Here is a 27,924-nt window from a genome sequence, read left to right on the forward strand (position 1 = left end):
CCCCTGCAGCTTCGAGGCAGAGAATGGACCCACGGCTTCCCCCGGTGGTCGCAGCCCCCTGGACTCGCAGGCGATCCCGGGCCTCGTGCTGCACGCGGGAGCGGCCACCAGCCAGCGCCGGGAGTCCTTCCTCTACCGCTCGGACAGCGACTATGACATGTCGCCCAAGACCATGTCCCGGAACTCCTCGGTCACCAGCGAGGCGTGAGCATCTATCGCTCCTTGACCTTCTCTCACCGCCTGCCTGGGCGACTGGCACAACCGCCTGCCTTGCAGGCCAAGCCCACCAGATGGCCATTGGCCCTGCCCACCCACGCCCCCAATTAGCCATGCCCACCCACAAAACACCAATATTGAGCTCACACCAGCCTGTCACGTGCTGGTCCCGCCTTCAAGACTCCTCCCCAGGGATTGGTCAAGTATTTCTCCTTCCACCAGGCTGCCACCTATTGGTCCTGCCACAGGGACCATGCCCATTCTCACCAAATTCACCAGGTCACCAAGCATGGGTCCTGATTGCATGGTTGGCCACGCCCACCAGCCTATCCGGTGTTGGTCCTGCCTCCAAGACTCCATCCCAGGGATTGGCCAAGCCCTTGTGGCTCCTCCCATGAGCCTGTCATCTATTGGTCCCTCCGCAGAGGCCACGCCCATTAGACCACCACGTATTGGCCCTAGGCTCTCCCAGGTCTGGCCACACCCACTAGTGACAAGGGTTGGCCCCTCCCCCAAAGCCAAAATGGGCTGTGCCCTTTGGCGTCACCCACAGAGCTGCCACCTATTGGTCCATCCACAGGGCTCATGGCTGGCCACGCCCCACTCTGGCCCCACCCGCCCGTCGGCCAAATCTTGCACTGACATTAAAAAAAAAAATCATCCAGGGCCTGCCCCCACCCACCACATGCCTCACGGTACCCCTAGTCAATTAATTCCTTTCCAGGTAGAGGTTTGTCCCTTCCCAGTGAGGAATCGGGGTACCATCTGGTCCCCCCCTCTCCAAGTTATTCTCTCTCTCGTTTGTGGCTTAGGGGCCCTACTCCCAAGGAAAGTTCCCAGGGCTTAGAATGCCAACTCCCTCCTGGTTTCCTCTCTGCTCGGTTTACTAGGGTGGTGGGGTCACACCGTGGGGGACCCTGAACTTGGCCCCTCTTTTTGGTTTCAGGCACGCAGAGGACCTCATCGTCACCCCCTTTGCCCAGGTGAGACACCCCCCCTCCTCTAAGGTGGACAGGGGCAGGGACCCTGGCCTTGTCCTTGGGGATCAGGGCTCTCTGGACGCTGCCGTCCCTCCTCACTCCTGTCCCCCTTCCCAGGTGCTGGCCAGCCTCCGGAGTGTTCGCAGCAACTTTTCACTCCTGACCAATGTCCCCATTCCCAGCAACAAGTAAGTCGAGGCCTCACTCCCTGCCCCTTGCTGTGTGACCTTGGCCATAAGCCCTTGACCTCTCTGAGTCCCTGATCTGAAAGCATAAAATAGACACTTTTTTTTTTTTTTTGCCTCCAGTTGTTGGAGCTTGACGCAGCACAACGAATCCACTACTTCTGGCGACTTTTTTGTTTGTTTGTTTTGCTAGGACACAGAAATCGAAATTGGAGGAGGAGATAGAGAGAGGGAGAGAAAGATAGACACCTGCAGACCTGCTTCACCGTTTGTGAAGCGTTCCCCCTACAGGTAGGGAGCAGGGTCTCGAACACGGGTCCTTGCTCGTATCCTTTGGCATAGTCCTATGTGCACTTAACCCAGTGCGCCACCACTCGGCCGTGATACAGAGACTTGATAAACAAACATCACGGGGCAGTCGTCCCCTCAAGCACCCCCCTCCCCAGCCTGGGGGGCGTCACCAATCCCTGATCCTTATGCCCACTGACTGGGCACACAACCTCCTGTTAAAGTAGCCGCCATGAGAGGGAGAGTTCTGGAGAAAGTTCTGGAAAAAGGGGCCAGGCGGTGACGCACCTGGTTAAGCGCACACATTTCAGTGCGCAGTGACCCGGGTTCAAGTCCCTGTACCCTCACCTGCAGGAGGAAAGCTTCACGACTGGTGGAACCTCACTAAACTTGTGTAGTTATTGTTTGAGGACACTGGTGTGACGACTGAGAGCTGCCAATTCACAGAGTGGGAAGAACAAGGGTTTGGGGCATGAGGGAGCCCAGGCTGATGCTGGAGCGACACACCCCCCCTTTAACATTTTTTTGCAGGCGGTCCCCGCTGGCTGGCCCACCCCCCGTCTGCAAGGCCACGCTGTCAGGTAGCTAAGCCTGGAGATATGGGGAAGGGTCCCCTCTTGCTGCTCCACGGGGATTCCTCACCGAGGGTGGTTGTCTCCCCAACTCCCCCCCCCCTACTCCGCCGGCCGCCTTCCCCAGCACCCATCACCGCGGGTGGGGACCTCTGGGGCTCTGCGTGCCTGTCAGCCCTCGAAGTCACCTGCCGGCTGCCCCTTCTCCAGAGGAGACGTGTCAACAGCTGGCCCGGGAAACACTAGAGGAGCTGGACTGGTGTCTGGAGCAGCTGGAGACCATGCAGACCTACCGCTCTGTGAGCGAGATGGCCTCTCACAAGGTGTGTGTGGGTCCTGTAAGGGGTGGGGGCCGTGGCCTTGACTATCACCTAGCAGGACCACTGGCTAGACTGGGGTGAGAGGAGGTGTGGCCCACCGTGGAGTGGAGGTGGTGGGCGTGGTTAACATGAAGTGGGACCAATCAGCCTTCACAGTGGCCAGAGGGGGTGTGGTCAAGCTTGGGGTGGAGTCTGTGGGCGGGGCCAACACAGCAGGACCAGTCGGCCTGGGGCCAGAGGGGATGTGGTCAACCTTGGGTTGGAGCCTCTGGGCGTGGTCAACAGGGGGGGTGGTCACCACGGAGCAGGACCAATCAGCCTCGACAGTAGCCAGAGACAGAGTGGCCATTCGGTGGGTGGGGCCTGTGGGCGTGGTCAACACGATGGGGGTCTGTCAGCCTGGACAAGGGGCAGAAAGGGTGTGGTCAACGATGGGCTGGAACTTGTGGGCGTGGTCAACATGGAGCAGGACCAATCCTCTGGACGGGGCAGAGCCTTGGGCGTGGCCAACCGTTGGGGGCGGTGTCTGTGGGCGGAGCCAACCAGGAGCAAGCCCAGTTCCTGGGCAGGGGCCAGAGGAGGTGGGGCGGACCTTGTGGACGGGGCCAACATGGAGTGGGGTACAGTGTAGTGCAGCCTGTGGGCAGAAGCCATGCAGGTGCAACTGATGCATGGGGTGAATTGAGGGTGCGTTCCTACCCCCTTTTGGGGGGCACAGCTGCTGCTTGTAGTTCCTGGGGGTGAGAAGAGGTAGCTCACCGTGTTGGGCACTGGCTTGCCATGTTCATAACTCGGGCTTGAGCCCCGGCACCACATAGGAAGCCTACTATGGCAAAGGTGGAGATATCCCACGTTAAAAGCTCTCTCCCTCTCTCTCTCTATCTTGAAACATCTGCTTGGAGGAATTGCGTGTATGCAGGGTCTGTCCACAGCATGAGCAGGGGACATTGTAGTTAAAAGCTGGAGCATGAATGTGATTTTGCAGTTAACTGACTGGTGGGTTCTGTTTATTTACCTGTTTTCTTTTTAACCAGAGCCCATGGTCCGCTCTAGCTTTCTGGTGGTGCGGGGGATTGAACCTGGGACCCCAGAGCCTGAGACAGGAGAGTCTTTTGCAGAGAATCCAATGATGCTCTCTCCCTGGGCCGACTCTGTGTTCCTAAATTGGTGTGTGTGCGTGTGTGTGCGTGTGTGTGTGTGTGTGTGTGTGTGTGTACACTATGGCGCTGAAACCACGTTGGCGTGTCTGTGTCTGTGTGTTCAAGTTCAAGTGGGTGCATGAGAGATGACTGAGTGACTGTGTATCGGTGGCTGTGGAAACTGTCTCTGGCTGTTTGTGCTTGGAATGTGGGACCAGGAGTCTGTGGCTGTTCAAGTTCATGTTCAAGTTAAAGCCCAAAGATTATCTGAATGTGTGTTGCTTGTACTGATGACTGTGGGAAGTGTCTCTGGCTGTGGGTTTTGTTTTTTACTTAGTGTGTCTGTGGAAAGGTCATGTCTTCTGGTGGGAGGGGGGGCTGTTCTAGGCCTCCCCACCGAGGTGCTGGCTGCACCCCTGGACTCTGATACCCCTTTAATGCCCCCCCCACCCCCAGTACCACCTGACATCTTGAATGCAGACTGTCAGTGCTGCAGTGAGCTCACATAGACACACACACACACACACACACACACACAGTCTGGAGCCTCAGAGCCGGCTCCAGGACTCTCTCCCTGCCCTCTCCCATCCTCCCCCACCCCCATGGGCAGGGGTCCCCTCAGCTGGAGGGGGCCCTGGGGGCCCAGGGTGGCTGACCATGTAACCAGGACAGCTGCCGGGAGCGCGGAGGGGAAGGGAGCCCCCAGCCCTGCTGGGCCGGCCCAGGCCCCTCCGTGGCTCCCCTAGCCATTGCTCAGTCCTCCCCCCACCCCCCACACACTTCCAGGGACTCCTCAAATTCAGGCTCTGTGTGCAGCAGCCCGGCAGCCCCGAGCGGGGTTAAAAATTCCAAGATGCCCTTGGTGAATTTCTTCTGTGAGACCTGTTCCAAGCCCTGGCTGGTGGGCTGGTGGGACCAGGTAGGGGAAATTGGGGAGCAGCCCCCTGAATTTGGATTGTCTAGGCCTGGGACTGGGCTGGTGTGTCCAGCTGTGCACGTGTGTGTGGATGTGTGTGGTTTGGTTGGGGGGATCTCTGTGTGGGGCCTGGAACTGAGCATGGATGCCCTCCACCCCCTACCTCCCCCAAGGGGGAATGTGGCTCTCCATTTGAAGGGGTGTGTTTGTCTCTGTGTCTGCAGTGGCTTTACAGTGGCCTGCTCCTTGGCCGTGGTGTAGCCTCCACTGGAAGACTGCAATGTGGGTGCTGGCATATGTTTCTTGGGGGGAGCCCCAGCTGTGTGATTTCTCTGGGGTGTGTGACCCCAGAGTCTCCGCCACCCACACACCCACCCATCTGATGGCGTGTGCCCCTGGGTCTTTCTGTCTGAATCCTGTATGAGTTCTGTGACTCTGGGTGCGAGGGTGGGAGAGTTTTATTTTTCTATAGGAGGGACAGTTTATCTCATGTGCCTACATGCACCCCGGCTTTCTGGGCGCCAACCCCCCTAGGTGGTTCTGGTGCAGGGTACAGGGTGGGCTCCCTTAACCTGCCTGTCTGGTCTGCTTTTGGGGGTGCTGTGGCAGAGCTTGGGGGTGGGGAGCCAATGCCCTTTCTCCTCTGAGCCAATGTCACAGCAGAAATGGGGTGTGTGAAACAGTGAGGGTCGACCCAGACAGCTCCTCTTCTGCCCAGTTTTTTTTTTGGGGGGTCTCATTTGTACATCCATCCACCTCTCTGAGATTGGGGGCCAGGGGTAGGGTGGGAATTCCCCCCTTTCCTTCCCTGGATGACCCAACTGGGGTTTCCCCAGCTCTCTCTTCCTCCTCGCCCCTGCTCAGAGATTGAGGACAGCGCTCACGCTCACTCCTTCCAAATTGGGGGTGGGGTGCTATGAGGAGGGATTGGTACCCCCTCTCCCCCCAAAAAAAGGGGAGGGCTTCCCCTCTGCAGAGCCCTGGGCCAGGGGCAGCCCTGGGAAGGCAAGGGTTAAGAGGCCAGCAGAGCCACTGGTTGGAGGGGGAGTTGCTAAGGAGACTCTGGTCTCCATGGCAATGGGAGAATCCCGAAATCCCATTGGCTCGCTGTCAAGCGGGAGCCCCTCCCTTCCACAGGTGCCCCTCCTTCCTGACTCTTCCTCGTGGGAGGGGGGCTGAGGGGAGGGTGTGGAGAGGAGAGTGAGGAGGGGAACCCCTCTTTCCCCAAGCAGGGAAACAGAAGCCTGGGGAATTCCACCCCTCCCCAGTCCCCTGCCCAATCCAGAACTGGGGACTAGAGGAGGGGAACCCCTCCACACCCCCACTTAACTTCTGCTGGGCTCACTGTGGTTTGACTGGGCTAAGAGAGCAGGCGAAGTTTCATAATGGAAGCTGAAAGCACCTCTTACCCTCCCATTGTGGCCCCCCCATGCCCCCAAACCCCACCCCACCCCACTCCCGTCCCCCTCCCTCCAATCATACCTGCTTTTTTCACCCTAGTTCAAGAGGATGTTAAACCGGGAACTTACACACCTTTCAGAGATGAGCAGATCCGGGAACCAAGTCTCTGAGTATATTTCCACCACATTCCTGGGTGAGTAGGGGAGCAGAGGGGCTCTCCCAGACACCCCTCTCCTCCCTGGTAGCACTGCCCAGCTCTGCCCAAAGGAACTTCAGAATCACTTCACTCAGAAACTCCTACATCCTCTACCCCCTCCAAACTCAGTGGGACCCCCGACTTTTTTTTTATTACTGTTGATTTGTTATATTATGTATTTTTAAAATTTTCATTATGTTTATTTATTTATTGGGTAATGACAGCCAGAAATCAAGAGGGAAGGGGGAGATAGAGAGGGAGAGAGGACAGGGAGACACCTGCAGCCCTGCTTCACCCCTCAGGAAGCTTCCTCCCTGCAGGTGGGGACCAGGGGCTCAAACCTGCATCCTTGAGCATGCTGTAATATGTACACTCAACCAGGTGTGTCACCACCCAGCCCCTTTTTATAATATTATAATATTTCCTAGGACAGATAGAAGTTGAGAGAGGGGGGAGATAGAGAGACAGAGACACCTGCAGCCCTGCTTCAGCGCTCACCCCGCAGGTGGGGTCCAGGGGCTTGAGCCCAGGATCTTGTGCATTGTAACATGTGTCAACCCCCCAGCTGCCAAGCACCCAACTTCTATAGAATTTCCACATTGTAAGAGATTACCAGGCTGGAAGTAACCTCAACACTACTCTCAAACTCAAGACTCCAGGACACTCAAATTGAAAAAGTGCAAGGGACAAATTGAACAAAGTGCAAGGAACCATGTGAGGATCCCGGTCCAAGCCCCTGGCTCCCCACCTGCAGGGGAGTCGCTTCACAGACAGTGAAGCAGGTCTGCAGGTGTCTATCTTTCTCTCTCCCTCTCTGTCTTCCCCTCCTCTCTCCATTTCTCTCTGTCCTATCTAATAACGATGACATCAATAACAACAGCAATAATAACTACAGCAATAAAACAACAAGGAAAAAAAAAAGGGAAAATGAATATATATATATATATATATATATATATATATATATATATATATATGACTTTCCAACCTAAGTTGCTTTAAGATCCAATGATGGGGGGCCAGGCGGTGACATACGTGGTTAAGCCCCTAGTCCCCACCTTCAATGGGAGTGCTTCCTGAGTGGTGAAGCAGGGCTGCAGGTGTCTCTCTGTCTCTCTCTCTATCCTTCTCAATCTCTCTTTGTCCCTATCCAATAATAAACAGTAATACACTGTTACAGCCAGAAGAACCCAGGAGGATTCCTCACAGGACTAGAGGGTGGGAACAAAACAGCCAAGAAGAGGAAAAGAGTGACATGAACACTGGGGGATTAGAGCTGGGGAGACAGAATAATGGTTACACAGAAAGACCTTCAGGCCCCAGGCACCAAAAGTCCCAGGTTCCATTCCAAGCACACCACAAGCCAGAGCTGAGCAGTGCTCTGGTCAAAATAATAATAATAATAATAATAATTTAAAAAGCAGCTCTGGGGGAGATTGGGACGACTATAATACGGTGATTAAAGGTGGGTAAACTTTGGTGGAAAATAAATAAATAAACAGTAATAAATAAATTTTTAAAAATCCATGGGGCCGGGCAGTGGCACAGTGGGTCAAGAGCACATAGTGCAAAACACAAGGACCTGTGCAAGGATCCAGGTTCCAGCCCCTGGCTTTCCACCTGCGGGGGGGGGGGGGGTCACTTCACAAGCAGTGAAGGGGGTTTACAGGTGTCTATTTTTTTCTCTCCTTCTCCATCTTCCCCTCTCTTCTCAATTTCTCTCTGTCCTATGATTCATAGTTCAGTCATGGAACCCCCGCGATAACCCTGGAGGCAAAAAAAAAAAAAAAAAATCCATTGGTTGATATTTTTCTCAAGAGAGATTTATTTACCAATATGAGAGAGAGAGAGAGAAGCAGAATATCACTATCTTATGGGGTGGCAGGGATCGAACCCAGGACCTCAAGCTTACAAGTACTATGGCGCTCCAGTATGGTACCATCAATAATAACAATAATAACTACAACAACAATAAAAAGAAAACAAGTGCAACAAAAGGGGAAATAAATAAATATATATATATATATTCCCATAACTTAATTTTTAAAATTTATTTATTCGCTTTTGTTGCCCTTGTTGTTTTTTATTGTTGTAGTTATTATTGTTGTTATTGATGTCATCGTTGGATAGGACAGAGAGGAATAGAGAGAGGAGGGAAAAACAGAGAGGGGAGAGAAAGACAGACACCTGCAGATTTAAAAAAGATTTTATTGGGAATCAGGCGGTAGCGCAGCGGGTTAAGCGCAGGTGGCGCAAAGCACAAGGACCGGCATAAGGATCCCGGTTCGAGTCCCCGGCTCCCCACCTGCAGGGGAGTCGCTTCCCAGGCGTTGAAGCAGGTCTGCAGGTGTCTGTCTTTCTCTCCCCCTCTCTGTCTTCCCCTCCTCTCTCCATTTCTCTCTATCCTATCCAACAACAACGACATCAATAACAGTAACTGCAACAATAAAAAAAACAAGGGCAACAAAAGGAAATAAATAAATAAATAAATGGTTTTTTAAAAAGATTTTATTGTGGGTTGGGTGTGGGTTAAGCGTACGTAGCACAAAGCGCAAGGATCAGCTCAAGAATCCTGCTCCCCACCTGCAGGGGGGTCACCTCACAAGCAGTGAAACAGGTCTGCAGGTATCTTATCTTTCTCTCCCCCTCTCTGTCTTCCCCTCCTCTCTCTGTCCTATCTAACAAAGACATCAATAATAATAACTAGAACAACAATAAAAAAACAAGGACAACAAAAGGGAAAATAAATATATTTAAAAATTTTTTTAAAAAAGATGTATCAGGATATTTAGTTTACTGTATAGTTTTATTTGCTTCTGTATGTATATTTGTGATGTATTCATAAAGGTTAAGTTAAAATAAAATCTAGGGATATGTTGTAAATTGGTTTAAAAAAAAAAGGATGTATTAGATAAGATAGAGGAAAAACTGAAAGGGAGAGAGACAGAGAGACACCTGCCACCTTGCCTCACCACTTCCAAAGCTATCCCCTGCAGGTGGGGACTGGGGGCTTGAACCCAGATCCTTGCGCGTTATAACTGTGTGCTCATCTAGGTGCGCCACCACCTGGCCCCAGAATCCCCCAACTTTAAAGAAGGCTTACTGGGAGGCCAGGCAGTGGCCCAGTGGGTTAAGCGCACATGGCACAAAGCACAAGGACCCAAACAAAGATTCCGGTTCAAGACCCCGGCTCCCCATGTGCAGGGGGGTCGCTTCACAAGTGGTGAAGCAGGTCTGCAGGTGTCTATCTTTCTCTCCCCTTCTATGTCTTCCCCATCTCTCTCGATTTCTCTCTGTCCTATCTAACAACAACAACAGCAATAACAATAACAACAAGGGCAACAATAAAGGGAAAAAAGGCCTCCAGGAGTAGTGGATTCATAGTGCAGGTATCCAGTGATAATCTGGAGGCAGAAGGAGAAGAAGAAGAAGAGGAAGAAAAAGAGAAAGAAGAAGAAGGTGTTTTACTGGACCCAGGAGATAGCACTCCCTACCTTTAAGTCAATAGAATTCCCAAATTTGAGATGATTCCCCTGTTTCAGGATTTATTTATGAGATAGAAGCAGAGACTTCCCTCTGGCACATTCGATGCTAGGGGTTGAATGTGGGACCTGATGCTTGAGAGTCCAACGTTTTATCCACTTTTTCCCCCTCCCTGGGTTATAATAATAAATAAATAAAATTTTCTCTTTAAAATTTATTTTATTTTATTTTTTTTCTTGCCTCCAGGGTTATTGCAAGGGCTCGGTGCCTGTCCCAAAAATCCACTGCTCCTAGAGACCATTTTTTTCCCCTGTTGTTGCCCTTGTTGTTTTATCATTGTGGTGGTTATTGTTATTGTTGTTGTTGCTGTTGTTGTTGTTGGATAGGACAGAGAAATCGAGAGAGGAGGGGAAGACAGAGAGGGGGAGAGAAAGATAGACACCTGCAGACCTGCTTCACCGCCTGTGAAGCGACTCCCCTGCAGGTGGGGAGCCGGTGCTCGAACCGGGATTAAAATTTATTTTAATGAGTGGTCTGGGAGGTGGCACAGTGATTAAGATTTGGACTTTCAAGCATGAGGTCCCGAGTTCGATCCCCAGCAGCATATGTGCCAAAGTGATGTCTGGTTTTTTCTCTCTCCTCCTGTCTTTCTCATAAATAAATAAAATCTTTTAAAAAATTATTTTAATGAGACAGACACAGAGAGAGAAAGATAAAAACACCAGAGCCCTGTTCAGCTCTGTATGATGGTGGTGTTGGAGACTGAACCTGGGACTTCAGAGCTTCAGGTAGGAGAGTCTGTTTGCAGAACCATTATCCTATCTCCCAGGTCCAATAAATAAAGCTAAAAGAAAAGAAAGGGGAAAAAAAAATCAGGGGCCGGGTGGTGGCACACCTGGTTGAGTGCACATGTTTCAGTGCGCAAGGACCTGGGTTCGAACCCCCTGTCCCGACCTGCAGGGGAAAAGCTTTGGAAGTGATGAAGCAGTGTGGCAGGTGTCTCTGTCTCTCTATATATCACCCCCTTCCCTCTCAATTTCTGTCTCTATCAAAAAAGTAAAGGTAATACAAAAAATATTTTTAAAATATCAAGGAGTTGGGGATCAGACTTTCAAATGCCCCGCTCCGAGGGGGGCGTGGCCCTCCCAGAGAACCAACCAATGGGAGCGTGACATGCAAATGACCCCATAGGCTTTATACGACCAGGTGCCTCCTTCCCCCAGGTCACAATGGGTGGGTCTGGCTGGTCTCCTAAAAGCCTTGAAAAGTCAGCACATGGGGTCGTGGGGCTGGACCCCCCCCCAGGCACACTGGCATCTAAGGGGTGGGGGGGTCCCCATGGAGCCAAAAGCTGGCCTTCCATCCTGCCCCCCAGCCCTGTCCACCCGCACTGGTATCCTTGGTCACCAAGTGGGTTCCCTGGGTAGTTGTGGCCAGCAGTACCCCGCCTCCACACCCCACTTCTCGCCCACCCCACTGGGGCCCCCTCCCAGCTCAAGGGTGCCCCTGGGGTTCCCGCTCCAGCCCACCCTCTCTCCTAAGAACCCCTGTCTCCCCTCCGATCTCTACTTATTCACCAGTCCACAGCGTTTTGCCCCTCATCAGGGTGAGTCTTCCTCAACAGAGGAACGTGGGGGTGGGGTAGGGAGGTTCGGAGGGCTCCTACCAATCAGGGCTCTCATGCCCCCCCCTCCCCGCCCCATCTCTCGCAGACAAACAGAATGAAGTGGAGATCCCCTCGCCCACCTTGAAGGAGAAACAGCCAGCCCCTCGGCCCAGAGCCTGCTCACAGCCCCCCAATGCGCCTGGACCCCACTTCCAGCCTATGTCTCACATTACCGGGGTGAAGAAGGGGACCCACAGTGGCAGCCTGAGCAACTCCGACATCCCCCGATTTGGGGTGAAGACAGACCAAGAAGAATGCCTGGCTAAAGTAGGTGGTGGTGGGGAGGCAGACCAAAATGGGGGGGGGGGGGGTCCCTTCCCCTCTGGCTTTTTTCCCTTCCTTCCTTCCTCCCTTCCTCCCTTCCTTCCTTCCTTCCTTCCTTCCTTCCTTCCCACATCATTCCAGCACACTCAGTGTTCCACGGGAATCGAACCTGCGCCCTCACAAGAACAAACCCAGTCCTCTCTCCACTTTGCTACCTGCTTCTAGCTACTCCTGGCTTCTCAGGAAACATGGGTGCAATTAATCAATAAAGGGGGGGGCTTCTGAGACAGGTAGCCAGGCCCCTAACCAACTCTAGGGCCTGGCCAGCACTTACCAGTGAGTGGTAAGCGTGTCCTCTGGTGGTTGGGCCGGAGATGCATGCTCAGTGACTCTGAATTGAATCTTTGGGGTCTAATATCATGGGGGGGGAGTTTACAATATTTTATTTATATATTTATTTATTTTAAAGATTTTATTTATTTTTATTTATAAGAAAAATAGGAGGAGAGAGTAAGAACCAGACATCACTCTGGCATATGTGCTGCCAGGGATCAAACTCGGGACCTCATGCTTATGAGTCTAAAGCTTTATCACTGCGCCACTTCCTGGACCTTATTGATTTATTGTAAAGAGAGAGAGAGAGAGAGACCAGAGCCCTGCTCTGCTCTGGCTTCTGTTGGTGCTGGGGATTGAACCCGGGACCTCAGAGCCTCAGGCAGGATAGTCACTGCACAACCACTGTGCTGTCTCCCTGGCTCTTTTTCTTTCTTTTTCCAATTTAAATAATTTTATTCTTTATTATTGGATAGAGACGAAAGAAATTGAGAAGCGAGGGGGAGACAGGGAAAGAGACAGACCCCTGCAGCCCTGCTTCATCACTCACGAAGCTTTCCCCCTGCAGGTGGGGACCAGGGGCTTGAACCTGGGTCCTTGTGCACTGTAATGTGTGTGCGCTTAACCAGGTGCGCCCCTGCCAGACCCCACCATTTTTTTTCTTTTTCCTTAGAGAGAGAGAAAGAGTGAGAGAGAGAGCAAGAAGCAGACACTCTGCCTTACTGTTGCACCCCCTTGTGAGGTCCCCCCCGACCAGGCACCTCCTTAAAGTAGACAAGGGCTCCAACCTCCAACCCAGGTCCTTACTCATGGTAACGTGTATTCTACTGGTGAAATGTGTCTGTCAGCCTCACTCGTGCTATTTTATCTTTAGTTTCCGTAGTATCTGGGTAGTGGATTCTGGAGCAGTACACGCCCCCCCAGCCCCCCTCAGGAGGAAGAAGGGGTTCAGAGCCCTTCCCCCACACCGTTCTGATTGGGCTCCTGCACCCTGTCCCACCAGGAACTGCAAAACCTGAACAGATGGGGCCTGAACATCTTCTGCGTGTCGGATTATGCTGGTGGCCGCTCTCTAAGCTGTATCATGTACACTATTTTCCAGGTGGGGGTCTGGGGGTGCAGAGGCCTGGAGGAGAGGAAGAGGAGGGAGGACGGACCCCACCCCCTGTCTCTCCCCTCCATGCCCTTCTTGTCAACCCTTTCCCACAATCCCCCAGGAGCGCGATCTGTTGAAGAAGTTCCGAATCCCCGAGGACACCATGGTGACATACATGCTGACATTGGAAGATCACTACCACGCCGACGTGGCATACCACAACAGCCTGCACGCCGCCGACGTGCTGCAATCCACACACGTGCTGCTGGCCACGCCCGCCCTGGACGTGAGGACACCCCCATTCCCAAGGCCCCCCCCTCCCCACTTCCCTCCCAGCTTGGCTCTGATCTCCCTAAAATCCTGATCTCTCTCCCTCTGGAACCCCACACCAGTTTCCCCCCCTTTTTTTTGCCTCCAGGGTTATTGCTGGGGCTTGGTGCCTGTACCCCACGAATCCACAGCTCCTGGAGGCTATTAGACTTTTTTTTTCCCTTTTGTTGCCCTTTTTTATCATTGTGGTTATTATTGTTGTTGTTGTTGAGGTCATTGTTGTTGGACAGGACAGAGAAAAATGAAGAGAAGAGAGGAAGACAGAGAGGGGGAGAGAAAGACACCTGCAGACCTGCTTCACCTGCCCATGAAGCGACTCCCCTGCAGGTGGGGAGCCTGAGGCTCCCACTGGTCTTTGTGCTTTGAGCCATGTGTGCTTAACCTGCTGTGCTACCGCCCAGCCCCCCACCCCAGCTGTTTAAAAAAATATTTTTTAAAACTTCTGTTTATTCCTTTTTGTTGCCCTTGTTTTATGGTTGTAGTTATTGTTGTTGTTACTGATGTCGTCGTTGTTGGACAGGACAGAGAGAAATGGAGAGAGGAGGGGAAGAGAAAGACAGACACCTGCAGACCTGCTTCACCACCTGTGAAGCGACGCCCCTGCAGGTGGGGAGCCGGGGGCTCGAACTGGGATCCTCACACCGGTCCTTGCACTTTGCGCCACGGTGCGCTTAACCCCCTGCGCTACCGCCCAACTCCCTATTTATTTTTTTATAAATCTCTTTATTGGGAGATTAATGGTTTACAGTCAACTGTAAAATATGATAGTCTGTACATGTGTAACATTTCTCAGTTTTCCACATAACAATTCAGTTCCCATTAGGCCCTTCTCTGCCATCATGTCCCAGGACCTGAACCCTCCTCCCCACCCCAGAGTCTTTTACTTGGGTGCAGTACACTGACTCCGGTCCAAGTTCTGCTCTGTGCTTTCCCGTTCTGTTCTTATTTTTCAACTTCTGTGAGTGAGATCGTCCCATATTCTTCCTTCTCTTTCTGGCTGATCCAACTTCACACGATTCCTTCAAGCAACTGCCCGGCCCCCAGAAATGTATTTTTTTAAAAAAATATTTATTTAATTTATTTATTCCCTTTTGTTGCCCTTGTTGTTTTATTGTTGTAGTTATTATTGTTGTTGTCATTGTTGGATAGGACAGAGAGAAATGGAGAGAGGAGGGGAAGGCAGAGAGGGGGAGAGAAAGATAGACACCTGCAGACCTGCTTCACCGCCTGTGAAGCGACTCCCCTGCAGGTGGGGAGCCGGGGTTCGAACCGGGATCCTTATGCCGGTCCTTGTGCTTAGCGCCACCTGCGCTTAACCCGCTGCGCTACAGCCCGACTCCCCAGAAATGTATTTTTTAAAAAATTTTTTCCCTTTTGTTGCCCTTGTTGATTATTGCCGTTGTTGTTATTATTGTTGTTGTTGTTATTGCTGTCGTTGTTGGATAGGACAGAGAGAAATCGAGAGAGGAGGGGAAGACGCGGAGAGAAAGACAGACACCTGCAGACCTGCTTCACGGCTTGTGAAGCGACCCCCCTGCAGGTGGGGACCAGATGCTTGAACCTGGGTCCTTGCACATTATACTGTGTGTGCTTAACTGGGTGTTTCTCTGCCTGGCCCCTTATTTATTTATTTATTTATTTATTTATTATTGGGGAGCAGGGCCTTCTGTCCTCCTGATTTCTGGCAGTCTCTACTCAATAAATAAATAGAAAAAAATTAAAAATCAGATATAGGCAGAAATAGATTATTTGTTTGAGGTTTATTATTTTTTAATCAACAATTTTTATTATCTTTATTTCTGATGGAGACCATCAGAAATTGAGAAGGGGGAGATAGTGAGGAAGAGAAACAGGGAGATATCTGCAGCCCTGCTTTGCCACTTGAAAAGATTTTCCCCTGTGAGTGGGTGGGGACAAGGGGGCTTGTACCTGGGTCCTCATGCATTGTAGCGTGGGCAGTTAACCAGGTGTGTCACAACCCAGCCTCTGCTTGTTTATTTTTGCTAGAGAGTGAGAGAAAGAGAGGAAGAGACACCTGCAGGAGGGGAATGGGAGTTTGAACCCAGGTCCTTGTGCGTGGTAATGTATGATCTCTTCTGAGGCTACCACTGCCCAGCCCTGCAAAGATTTCTAAATATATATATATATATATATATATATATATATATATATAGTCTTTTTAAAACTTTATTTATTTGATAGAACACAAAGAAATTTAAAGGGAAGGGAGTTGGAGAGGGAGAGAGACAGAGAAACCCCTATAGCCCTGCTCCATGACTTATGAAGCTCTTCCCCCAAGCAGGTGGGGAGTGGGTGTTTGAACCTGGGTCCTTTGTGATCTGTGTGCCACCACTCAGCCCCTTATTTTGTTGTTTTATTTATTTTTAATTTTTTTTTATTGATTGATTTAGTAATGATCGAAGACACTATAGGGTAAGAGAGGTATAATTCCACACAATTCCCACCACCAGCGTTCCACATCCCACCCCCTCCATTGGAAGCTTTCCTGTTCTTTATCCTTCTAGGAGCATGGACCCAGGATCATTATGGGGTGCAAAAGGTGGAAGGTCTGGCTTCTGTAATTGCTTTTCCACTGGACATGATCGTTGGCAGGTGGATCCACTCCCCACCCCCAGCTTATTTCTATCTTTCCCACTATAGTGGGGCAGGGCTCTGGAGTAATGGGTTCCAGGACCCATTGGTGAGGTCGTCTGCTCAGAAATGTCAAGTTGGTGTTATGGTAGCATCTTGGTAGCTGAAAAGCATTAAGATAGAAAACAGAACAAATTGTTTAATAATCAGGAACCTCAAGGTAAGAACAGAGCAGATGAGGCTTGTGGTCTCTGTTTTGGAAAAAATTAGGCAATCTATTTGAGGCATATTTCAAGGGACCCATGACTGCTCATTTTTGCCTGAGCCCGACAGCTAACGTGCAGGTGGGCTAAAGGTATTGTCTGGGAAGATGATGTCAGAGTTGGGAATAGGACTAGAAGGCTGGATCAGGGAAGAGAGTAGCTCCCATTGTTTTATTATTTTATATTTATTTATTTTCCCTTTTGTTGCACTTGTTTTTTATTGTTGTGGTAGTTATTATTGTTGTTGTTATTGATGTCGTCATTGTTAGATAGGACAGAGAGAAATGGAGAGAGGAGGGGAAGACAGAGGGGGGAGAGAAAGATAGACACCTGCAGACCTGCTTCACCAACTGTGAAGCGACTCCCCTGCAGGTGGGGAGCCAGGGGCTCAAACCGCGAACAGAGACCACAAATCTCATTGTACTGGTCCTTGCTCTTTGTGCTGCATGTACTTAACCCACTGCGCTACCGCCCGACTCCCCTGTTTTATTTTTAATGAGAGAGAGAGAGAGATACAGAAATAGACAGACTAGAGCCTTGCTCAGCTCTGGCTTCTGTAAGAGCTAGGTATTGAACCTGGGACTTTGTAGCCTCAGGCCTGAAAGTCCTTTTGCAGAACCGTTATACTGTCTCCCCTACCACCCTCCAAAGATTTTATAAGACTGAAGGGGCCAGGCGGTGACACACCTGGTTGAGCGCACACATTACAGTGCTCAAGGACCTAGGTTCAAGCCCCAGTCCCACCTACTGTGGGAAAGCTTCAGAAGTGGTGAAGCAGCGCTGCAGGTCTCGGTCTCTCTCTCTCCCATTCTGTTCCCTCCTTCCCTTTCAACTTCTCTCTACCTATATCCAAAATTTAAAAAAAAAAAAAAAAAAGGTCATAAGGTTTATTAATCGGGCTGGGGAGACAGTATGAGACAGTATTGTGGTTCTGCAAATGACTTTCCTCCCTGAGGCTCTGAGGCCTCAGGTTCAATCCCCAGCACTACTGTCACCTATATCTGAGCAGGGCTCTAGGAAAGAAGAAAAAAAAAAGTAAATGAAAATCTGAATAAATAAAAATATAAATTTGAGGCAGGGGCAGTGAAGATAGCATCATGGCTATATAAAAAGACCCTCCTGTGGTCTGAGAGGTAGCGCAGTACATAAAATACTGGATTCTCAACCATGAGGTCCTGAGTTCAATCCCCGGCAGCACATGTACCAGAGTGATGTCTGGTTCTTTCTCTCTCTGCCTATATTTCTCACAAATAAATAAATTCTTAAAAAAAAAAAAAAAAGACTCTCCTGCCTGAGGCTCTGAGGTTCCAGGTTCAATCCTCAGCACCACCAGAAACCAGAGCTGAGCAGGGCTCTGGTGGAAAATAAATTGATTAATTACTTTAAAGAGTGGAACTCTAGACATGCCTAACCCCCCCATCTTTCTTTCTTTTCTTTCTTTTTTTCTTTCTTTTTCTTTTTCTTCTTCTTTTTTTAAAAATAAGAATGAAATTTTATTCAAAGTCTTTTATGAGCGTTTTCCTTATGAGCTTTGTATAGAATTCTTGTTAAGAGTTCTCTGGGATTGGGAGTCGGGTGGTAGCGCAGTGGGTTATGTACAGGTGGCACAAAGCGCAAGGACCGGCATAAGGATCCCAGTTCGAGCCTCTGGTTCCCCATCTGTAGGGGAGTCACTTCACAGACTCCCCCTCTCTGTCTTCACCTCCTCTTTCCATTTCTCTCTGTCCTATCCAACAATGATGACATCAATAACAACAACAATAGGGAGTCGGGCGGTAGCACAGCGGGTTAAGCGCACATGGCGCAAAGCACAAGGACCGGGGTAAGGATCCCGGTTCCAGCCCCCGGCTCCCCACCTGCAGGGGAGTCGCTTCACAGGTGGTGAAGCAGGTCTGCAGGTGTCTGTCTTTCTCTCCCCCCCACTCTCGCCTATACAACAATAACTACAACAATAAAAAAAAAAAAACAAAGGCAACAAAAGGGAATAAATAAATAAATAATAAAAAAATCTTTAAAAAAAAAAGTTAGACTAGGGAGCCGGGCTGCAGCACAGCGGGTTAAGAGCACATGGTGCAAAGCGCAAGGACCAGAATAAGGATCCTGGTTTGAGCCCCCAGCTCCCCACCTGCAGGGAAGTCGCTTCACAGGCGGTGAAGCAGGTCTGCAGGTGTCTGTCTTTCTCTCCCCCTCTCTGTCTTCCCCTCCTCTCTCCTCTCTGTTCTAACAACAAAAAAAAGTCAGAATAAAAAAAAAAAAACAACAACAATAATAACTACAACAATAAAACAACAAGGGCAACAAAAGGAAATAAATAAATGAATAAATTAAAAAAAAAGAGTTCTCTGGGGTTGTGGTCTTCACAGCTGATTGCAGTAAATTAAATTAATGTTTACAAATCTTCACGCTCCATTCTCTACCATAAGACATGTATTTTCTTTTTTTGTTGTTGTTGTTTCTGTCCTTTCTGATTCTTTTTTTTTAATTTTATTTTTTAAGAAAGGATTAATTAACAAAACCATAGGGTAGGAGGGGTACATACAATTCCACACAATTCCCACCACCCAATCTCCATAACCCACCCCCTCCCCTGATAGCTTTCCCATTCTCTATCCCTCTGGGAGCATGGACCCAGGGTCATTGTGGGTTGCAGAAGGTAGAAGGTCTGGCTTCTGTAATTGCTTCCCCGCTGAACATGGACATTGACTGGTCGGTCCATACTCCCAGTCTGCCTCTCTCTTTCCCTAGTAGGGTGGGTCTCTGGGGAAGCGGAGCTCCAGGACACATTGGTGGGGTCTTCAGTCTAGGGAAGCCTGGCCGGCATCCTGATGACATCTGGAACCTGGTGACTGAAAAGAGAGTTAACATACAAAGCCAAACAAATTGTTGAGCAATCATGGACCCAAAGCTTGGAATAGAGGAGAGGAAGTGTTAGGGGGGTACTCACTGCAAACTCTAGTGCACTTCTGCTTTCAGGCATATATTTTGCAGTAGTTTATGGATACGTGTGAACATATGCTCTCTCTCACAGAAACTGGTGTATATCTAGGTTTTGGGACTTTGTTAGAAAGTGAACCACCTGAGATGAAATTAGAGTATACTATGAAAGGAAAGGTCTCACCCGAGTAATGAAGTTGAAGGGTTGTCATTCCACACGTGAAGTCTCTGGACACAGTCTGAAGTGAAGCATGTTGAGGTGGCCATCGTTGTGTTGGTTAGGTTGTGATCGGCGGATGCAATATTATTTGATATGGATTGGGAGAGGCATACGGGAAAGTGGGCCCTATCCAATGGTTCCAGGACTGGGGGAAGTAGAGGCTCCATAATGGAGATGTGAGATTCCTGCTGTCTTAGGGTTCAAAAAGACAATCGATAGTTAATGTTATCATCACATTATTTGGTAATTGGGTTAACTTTGAAAAGTTCTTTTGTTAGGGTTTGCTGTACAGTACCCAGTATCTTGTATATAGCTGTGCTAAGACATGTATTTTCAATACAATCCATTCATGTTGGCCACAGCTCCTGGATATGCTTCCTCCAATGGAATGTGAATGAACACAACACGCACCACATTCCAGCAGAAGGTGTTTTTTTTTTAAATTTCTTTATTGGGGAATTAATGTTTTACATTCGACAGTAAAGACGATAGTTTCTACATGCATAACATTTCCCAGTTTTCCATATAACAGTACAACCCCCACTAGGTCCTCTGTCACTCTTCTTGGATCTGTATTCTTTTACTTTGGTGCAATACGCCAATCCCAGTTCAGGTTCTACTTGTGTTTTCTTTTCTGATCTTCTTTATTCAACTTTCCAGCAGAAGGTTTACTGTCCCCATGTGTTTGTCTCCCTTGCTTTTTCCCTCTGCTATGAACCCCCCATCTTTCTAACTTTCTCTCTCTCTCTCTCTCTCTCTCTCTCAACCTCCAGGCTGTCTTCACCGACCTGGAGATCCTTGCCGCCCTCTTTGCCGCTGCTATTCACGATGTGGACCACCCCGGGGTCTCCAACCAGTTTCTTATCAACACCAGTGAGTGGAGGCTCAGGGGAACCAGAAGTGCTGAGACTGGGCTGTGGATGTGGCTGGGGCTGTGGATGTGGCTGGGGCTGTGGGCGGGGCCTGGCCTAGGGCTGTGCATATGACTAATGCTGTGGGCGGGGCCAGGCGCGGAGTTGTGGGCGGGGCTAGAAGTAAGGTTGTGGGCGGGTCCTGGCCTGTAGCTATGGCTGTGGGCTGGGCTGGGACTTGGGAAGTGCCTGGCGTCCTGAAGTGGACTGTGGACTGGAGGAGGGACAGAACTGGGTTTGGTGGTCATGGCTTAGACTGGACAACCCTGGGACTGTAGCCAGTATCCAGAATAGAGGTTCTGGGAGCAGGATCAAGTTTGAGAGGCTGGCAGGCTCCATGGATGTGGGTCTCTAGGGCTGGGGGCGAGGTCTAACTGGGAGTGGGGGGAGTGGTCCCGGGAGATTACTGGGAGGCCTGACTTTGGGGCGGGGTCGCGGGTGGGTTTAGGGCTCTGGGCTGCGCCAGGATTTGGGGGGCGGGGCCATCACGGGGGCGGGGCCTTCCCTGACCACCAGCACCCCGGGGGCTGGGCCCTCAGATTCTGAGCTGGCTCTGATGTACAACGACGAGTCGGTGCTGGAGAACCACCACCTGGCCGTGGGCTTCAAGCTGCTGCAGGAGGACAACTGCGACATCTTCCAGAACCTGAGCAAGCGCCAGCGACAGAGCCTGCGCAAGATGGTCATCGACATGGTGGGCGGGGTAGGGGGCGGGGCCAGAGTGGGTGCTGGTGCCCTGGGAGTTGGGGGGGGGGACCAGGGAGCTGGGCATCCCGCGGGGCGGGGAGCGGGGAGCGGGACAGGCAGACTTTGGGGCTGTGGGGTCAGGTGGCTCCGATTGGAACCTTCAGCAGCCTTCTCCTCAGTGGGTAAAGGTTTTAGGGTGCCCTCAATGACACCCCCAAATTCTTAGGTGCTGGCTACGGATATGTCCAAGCACATGACCCTCCTGGCTGACCTAAAGACCATGGTGGAGACCAAAAAAGTCACTAGCTCGGGGGTTCTTCTACTGGACAACTATGCTGACCGTATCCAGGTGGGCCTCGCCACTTCTAGATTTGGGGTGGACCCCTGCTCTAAGGGTCTAGCCGCCATGTCATCATCTTCCCAGCTCCTCCAGTTTCTTTCCCTCCATTCCATTCACCTCTCCCAATTCCTTCTACCTCTCTCGGAATTTTCCAACCTTTTCTCTCTCTTAATTTTTTATTATCTTTTTAAAAAATAGTATTTGAAAATATTTATTTATTCCCTTTTGTTGCCTTTGTTGTTTTATTGTTGTAGTTGTTGTTATTGATGTCGTCGTTGTTGGATAGGACAGAGAGAAATGGAGAAAGGAGGGGAAGACAGAGAGGGAGAGAGAAAGATAGACACCTGCAGACCTGCTTCACCGCTTGTGAAGCGACTCCTTTATACGTGGGGAGCCAGGGGCTTGAATCGGGACCCTTACCCCGGTCCTTGCAGTTTGCGCCACGTGCGCTTGACCCACTGCGCTACTGCCCGACTTCCCTTTTTATTATTTTTATTTACTTATTGGATAGAGACACCAAACATCAAGAGGAAGGGGGAGATAGAGAGGGAGAAAGAGACACCTGCAGCACTGCTTCACTACACACAAAGCTTCCCCCATGCAGGTGGGGACCTGGGACTTGAACCGGGGTTCTTGCACACTGTAATATGCGCACTCAACCAGGTGCGCCACTGTCTGGCCCTTAACATTTTTTATTGACTTTTAAAAAAGTTTTTTAAAATATTTATTTCCTTTTTGTTGCCTTTGTTGTTTTTATTGCTGTTGTAGTTATTGTTGTTGATGTCATCTTGTTGAATAGGACAGAGAGACATGGAGAGAGGAGGGGAAGACAGAGAGGGGGAGAGAAAGAGAGACACCTGCAGACCTGCTTCACCGCCTGTGAAGCGACTCCCCTGCAGGTGGGGAGCCGGGGGCTCGAAATGGGATCCTTACTCCGGTCCTTGTGCTTTGTGCCACCTGCGCTTAACCCGCTACGCTACTGCCTGAGTCCCAATTGATTTTTTTTTTACAAAGTCAAAAGGAAATATATATATATGTGTGTGTGTGTGTGTGTGTATATATATATATATATATATATATTAGATAGAGACAGAGAAACTGAGAGTGGAGGGGGAAATAGAGAAGGAAAGAGACAGAGAGACAGCTGCAGCCCTGCTTCACCACTCATGAAGCTTTCCCCCTGCAGGTGGGGGCTGGGGGCATGAACCTGGGTCCTTGTGCACTGTAATGTGTGTGCCTAACTAGGTGCATCATTGCCCAAGCCCTATTTATTTATTATTTTGATAGGTTAGAGAGGGAGAGAAAAAGAGAGACATTTGCAGCCCTGATTCACCGCTCGTGAAGTTTACCCCCTTAAAGGTGGAGAATAGGGGCTCGAACCTGGGTCCTTGTGCACTGTAACATGTGCGCTCAACCAGGTGCGCCGCTATCCGGTATCTCTCTCTTTCAGTGTGCCTTTATGAATGAAACAACAGCTAGAGTGGTGAAGTCAAGCCTAGCCGGGAAGCTGGGGGAGGTGGCAAAAAAGCCTGAGGTTCCCTCTGAAGGCACCCCCCCTCTTCCCTCCATACTCCCCTGCTCCCCCCAGGTGCTGAGGAACATGGTACACTGCGCAGACCTGAGTAACCCCACCAAGCCGCTGGAACTGTACCGCCAGTGGACAGATCGTATCATGGCTGAGTTCTTCCAGCAGGGCGACCGGGAGCGGGAGAGGGGCATGGAGATCAGCCCCATGTGTGACAAGCACACGGCCTCTGTGGAGAAGTCCCAGGTAGGCCTGGCTGATGGGACCACTCTGCTTGGCCCCTCCTCCACCTGGCCCTGCCCAGCTCACCCAGCTCAGCCCAGCCTACTCCCCAAAGCAGTTCTGCTCAGCCCAGCCCAACCCCACCCTGAACAAGCATGCCCCAAGATGCACAGCACAAGCCACGCCCAGCCCTGCCCAGCCTCAGACAGTGGTACCCAACTCGGCAGAGCCACATCACTGCGCCCAGTCCACTTGCTTCTTTTCCTTCTCTGTCTCTGTTTCCCTTTTTTCTTCCTGGGCTGCTGTGGGAAGCCACCTCTGTAGGTTGACTCTTAGGGGGATAATTGATTGTGCTGTCCATGGCACTGAGAGAGAAGAGACTCCCCCCACCCACCCACCCACACACAGCCTTGTCCCATCCTCCATAGGGCCCCCTGGGTCTCCCGGGGTGTGCTGAGAGAGCAGAGACCCAACAGCTCTGTCCCACCCTCCATGGGACTGTCTTGGTGTTGTCCATGGTGCTTAGAGAGAAGAGACTCTCATAGCCTTGCTCGACCCTCCATGGGGCTCCCTGGGGCTCCCTGGGTGCTGTCCATGATGCTGAGAGAGGAGAGACCCCACAGCCCTGCCCACCCTCCATGGGGCTCCCTGGGTGCTGTCCATGATGCTGAGAGAGGAGAGACCTCACACACACACACAAAGCCCTACCCACCCTCCATGGGGGAGCTCCCTGGGTTCTGTCCGTGGTGCTGAGAGGAAGAGACCCTTCTTCTTCTTCTTCTTCTTCTTCTTCTTCTTCTTCTTCTTCTTCTTCTTCTTCTTCTTCTTCTTCTTCTTCTTCTTCTTCTAGCGTTTGCCCTTCTTCCGTAGCCAGTCAACAGCGTCAGGTTGAGCCTGATGTAAATTTTCGAGGCCTCCTTTGAATCTGGAGAGGTGGCAGTCGTTGACTATGTGGGTCATAGTCTGTCTGTAGCCACAGGGGCAATTCGGGTTGTTTCTGGCTCCCCAGCGATGGAACATCATAGCGGCGCACCGGCCATGGCCTGTTTGATAGCGATTGAGGAGGGCCCGATCATTACGTGCTAGGTCAAAGCCTGGTTGACGCTTGCAGGGGTCTGTGATGAGGTGTTTGTTCTTGACCTCAGCTGACTGCCAACTCTGTTTCCAAGAAGAGACCCTCATAGCCTTGCTCAACCCTCCATGGCCTCCCGGGTGCTGTCCATGGTGCTGAGAGAGGAGAGACCCCACAGCCCTGCCTCACCCTCCATGAGGCTCCCTGGGTGCTGTGCAGGGTGCTGAGAGAGGAGAGACCCCACAGCCCTGCCCACCCTCCGTGGGGCTCCCTGGGTGCTGTGCATGGTGCTGAGAGAGGAGAGACCCCACATCCCTGCCCACCCTCCGTGGGGCTCCTTGGGTGCTGTCCATGGTGCTGAGAGAGGAAAGACCCCACAGCCCTGCCCACCCTCCATGGGCTCCCTGGGTGCTGTGCAGGGTGCTGAAAGAGGAGAGACCCCACAGCCCTGCCCACCCTCCATGGGACTCCCTGGGTGATGTCCATGTGCTGAGAGAGGAAAGACCCCACAGCCCTGCCCACCCTCCATGGGGCTCCCTGGGTGCTGTGCATGGTGCTGAGAGAGGAGAGACCCCACAGCCCTGCCCACCCTCCATGGGCTCCCTGGGTGCTGTCCATGGTGCTGAGAGAGGAGAGACCCCACAGCCCTGCCCACCCTCCATGGGCTCCCTGGGTGCTGTCCATGGTGCTGAGAGAGGAGAGACCCCACAGCCCTGCCCACCCTCCATGGGCTCCCTGGGTGCTGTGCCTGGTGCTGAGAGAGGAGAGACCCCACAGCCCTGCCCACCCTCCATGGGGCTCCCTGGGTGCTGTCCATGGTGCTGAAGCCTCCTCTCCTCCCGCAGGTGGGCTTCATCGACTACATCGTCCATCCGCTGTGGGAGACATGGGCAGACCTGGTGCACCCTGATGCTCAAGAGATTTTGGACACGCTGGAGGACAACCGCGACTGGTACTACAGTGCCATCCGCCAGAGCCCCTCGCCACCCCTGGAGGAAGAGCCTGGGGGTCCTGGCCAGCTGCTACCCCCAGACAGATTCCAGTTCCAGCTGACCCTGGAGGAGGATGAGGAGGACCCAGCAGTGGCCCCAGGCATCCTGGATGGGCTCAGGCTCAAGGTCGACGGCCAGGAGGCGTCCCCCATCCAGGAAGTGGGTTCCAGCAGACCTGCAGACTCAACCCACAGCCTGGCCCTGCCCCCCGATGGCTGCCCCTCCCCAGATGAGTTCCTGGACTCCCTTAGCTACGGTGGTACCCCTGTGCTGTGTCTAGAGTGCCCCTCCATACCTAGCTTGAGGACCCCACCTGCTCCAGAGGCAGCCCCCCGCTTCCCCTCGACAGCACCCCAAGTTGGGGCTTACAGAGAGTACCAGATGGCCCAGAACACAGGTCTGGGGGTAACTGAAGAGCACCTACCCCCGCTCCCCACTCCTGGCAGGTGGGGGCCCTCAGGAGGCCCAACCTGAACACTAGCCCCAAACCACCATCACTCTCATCCCCACCTAGGGAAAAAGAAAAAAAACAAAAACAAAAAAACCTTGTTTGCTGCCTCAAAGACTCTCAGCCACCCTCAAAAAAAGAAAAAAAAAAAAAGTTCATTTTTTAAAATTTTCTTTTCTGTTTTTTTTTTTTTTTTTTGCCATGGTGGGGAAAGAGAACCATTTTCTCTCTCTCTCTCTCCTATCCCCTCCAGTCTGTGGTGGTGGGCTTTGTGTTTTTTTTTTTTTTTCTTTTAAAGTGGAGGTCCTCTGGGAAACCAAGTTCCAAAGCGTCACAGAAGGTATTTTATTTTTTTGGCGGGGGTTATTTTCATTGTTCATATTTTTAGAAAAAAAAAAAAAAAGACTCAGAAAATAAGGAACAAAAAAAAAAAAAAAAAAGAGAAAAGAAAAGAAAAAAAGAAAAAAGAATATTTTACCAGGATGAAACACAGCGACTGTAGATCCCAGCTCCCTTCTCTGCCCCCACCTCCCCACCCCACCTTTCCATTTCTCACTTCCTGTTCCCCCTTCCCCAGTTTCTGTCTTCCGGCCTCTTCGGGGGCGCTCTCTGTCACAGCACCCAAACTGGCTTTTCATGTGAATTTTGAGGAGGTGGGGAAGGCCTTGAAACCCAACAGCCAGGAAAGCCATGTACGGTTGGGTTCGCCCAAGTCTGGCCCCTTCATTCTAGCCCCCCACCCAAGCTCCCTGAAGTCTTCCACTTCTACTTTTTGTACAAACTGGGGGGTGAGGCTGGGGATGCTGCTGCTGGTGGTTTGAACCATTCACTTTAGGGTATTTGGAAGTGGTTGTTGCAGGAACCCCAAAACCTTCAGCTTGGCATCTTAGGTTTAATGGTGGGGGTCCTGGACCCCAACCTGTCTGTTGGAAACTAGCCTTCCCCCCCTTTCTTCCCCCTCCTCCACTTTTGAATTTGCTCCATTTTTTTGAGCTGCTTCTCCTCTTGTCTTTGCCTTAAGTAGGCCTATTGCTACCCTATCTGCAGATGGAGGACCGTGCAGTGGGTCCCATCATCTCCCATGGGTGGGGCAGGGCCAGAAGTGGGACCTCCATCCTGGATACACACACTCTGCCCACCTCACCCCACCCCCAAATCCTCCAGACCACCACCCCCAGACCCTGTGCCCTAGGGAGGAAGCAATAACAAATGTACCCTAACACCCCTTCCTGGGGGGAAGCCTTTCCCAATCCTGCCTCCTACCTTTATAACCTTCCACTTGACCAGTCTCTACCCTTGAGCCCCCTACCCCCACCCCAAGCAATACGACAGGCAGATGTTAGGTCATTTTTTTTCCTTCAAGCCATGAAGTGGGGTGTGGGGGGAGGCACTTTGGAAAGAGAGAACCCCTTCTTCCTCTCCCTCTGCCTCCCCCCAACCATTGCCAAGCTTTGACCATCCCACCTCCAATTCTGAGCACACGGTACTGTAGCCCTCGGCCCATTTCCCAACCTTCCAGCTGTCTGTCCACCTCAATGGGGAACCCTAACACCCCCCCCCCCCAGTGCTGTACAGGGTTCATTTTTGTAGCAAAAAATGTGTGTGTGTGTGTGTGTGTGTGTGTGTGTGTGTGTGTGTGTGTGTGTGTTGTCCTGGCCCAAAGATTCTGGATTTTTTTTTTGTCCCTTTTTCCTTGTTCCCTTCTAAGATGTACATATATATATATATTTTCCTTTTCCTTTTTTTTTTCTCCTCCTCTTTCCTTTTGTACATACACCGTTTGGTGGGGGTTTGTAAATTATTCTCGAGGCAAAAAAAGGGAAACGAAATACACCTGCCCACCCCCCCGCCCCACGCTTGACCCAGGGTCATAGCCATGAGGGGAAGTGGGGGGATCTCCCTAAGGGAGACCCAGCTCTGTATTATACAAACTGTAACATAGACCACCCCTACCCCAAATCCCCTATAAATTGTGGGCATGAATGTGGTACCACAGATTGAGTCATGGGGGGGGGGACTGGACTAGGCAGAGCCCACCCCTCCCCCCCGTGGGTGAGTGAGTGAGACTGGCCAGGGGGACTCCCCCCACAAAAAAAAAAAAAAAAAAAACCCGTACCATCAAAGGCTTCTTTCTCTGGAGGGTGGTGGTGGGGCACAGGCCCCCACCCTCACCCCAAGAGCCGTTCAGATGTCCACTTTTGACGATGCATCAGTCAGTCGAATCTTGTCTCTGATTAAATCAAGGTTGTCACTCAACCCCCACTGACTCCTCTCAGCTCCTTTCTCGTCATCCTGTTTCTTCAGGTGCACCCGCTGTGGGAGGAGGGGGTGGG

The 27,924-nt window shown here is 51.3% G+C and overlaps 1 protein-coding gene across 4 annotated transcripts; it reads left to right on the forward strand.

Annotated features, from left to right (window-relative positions):
* Positions 1–27,847, forward strand: PDE4A (phosphodiesterase 4A). 4 transcript variants are annotated; one of them, XM_060184024.1, is made up of 14 exons: positions 1–204; positions 1,163–1,199; positions 1,314–1,384; positions 2,201–2,250; positions 2,452–2,564; positions 6,117–6,210; positions 11,409–11,629; positions 12,963–13,061; positions 13,177–13,341; positions 20,168–20,267; positions 20,845–20,999; positions 21,219–21,341; positions 22,921–23,103; positions 24,997–27,847. In XM_060184024.1, exons 1-14 carry the CDS (start codon positions 158–160, stop codon positions 25,615–25,617), a joined length of 2,079 nt encoding a protein of 692 aa, XP_060040007.1. In that variant the 5' UTR covers positions 1–157; the 3' UTR covers positions 25,618–27,847. The 4 variants fall into 4 exon arrangements, with proteins under 4 accessions (XP_060040007.1, XP_060040008.1, XP_060040006.1 ...); XM_060184025.1 differs by lacking the exons at positions 1–204; positions 1,163–1,199; positions 1,314–1,384 and adding an exon at positions 1,613–1,672; XM_060184023.1 differs by lacking the exons at positions 1–204; positions 1,163–1,199; positions 1,314–1,384; positions 2,201–2,250; positions 2,452–2,564 and adding an exon at positions 4,229–4,619.
* The last annotated feature ends 77 nt before the right edge of the window (positions 27,848–27,924 follow it).

This window comes from Erinaceus europaeus, unplaced genomic scaffold (genome assembly GCF_950295315.1).
Source record: "Erinaceus europaeus unplaced genomic scaffold, mEriEur2.1 scaffold_863, whole genome shotgun sequence".
Taxonomy (NCBI): Eukaryota; Metazoa; Chordata; class Mammalia; order Eulipotyphla; family Erinaceidae; genus Erinaceus; species Erinaceus europaeus.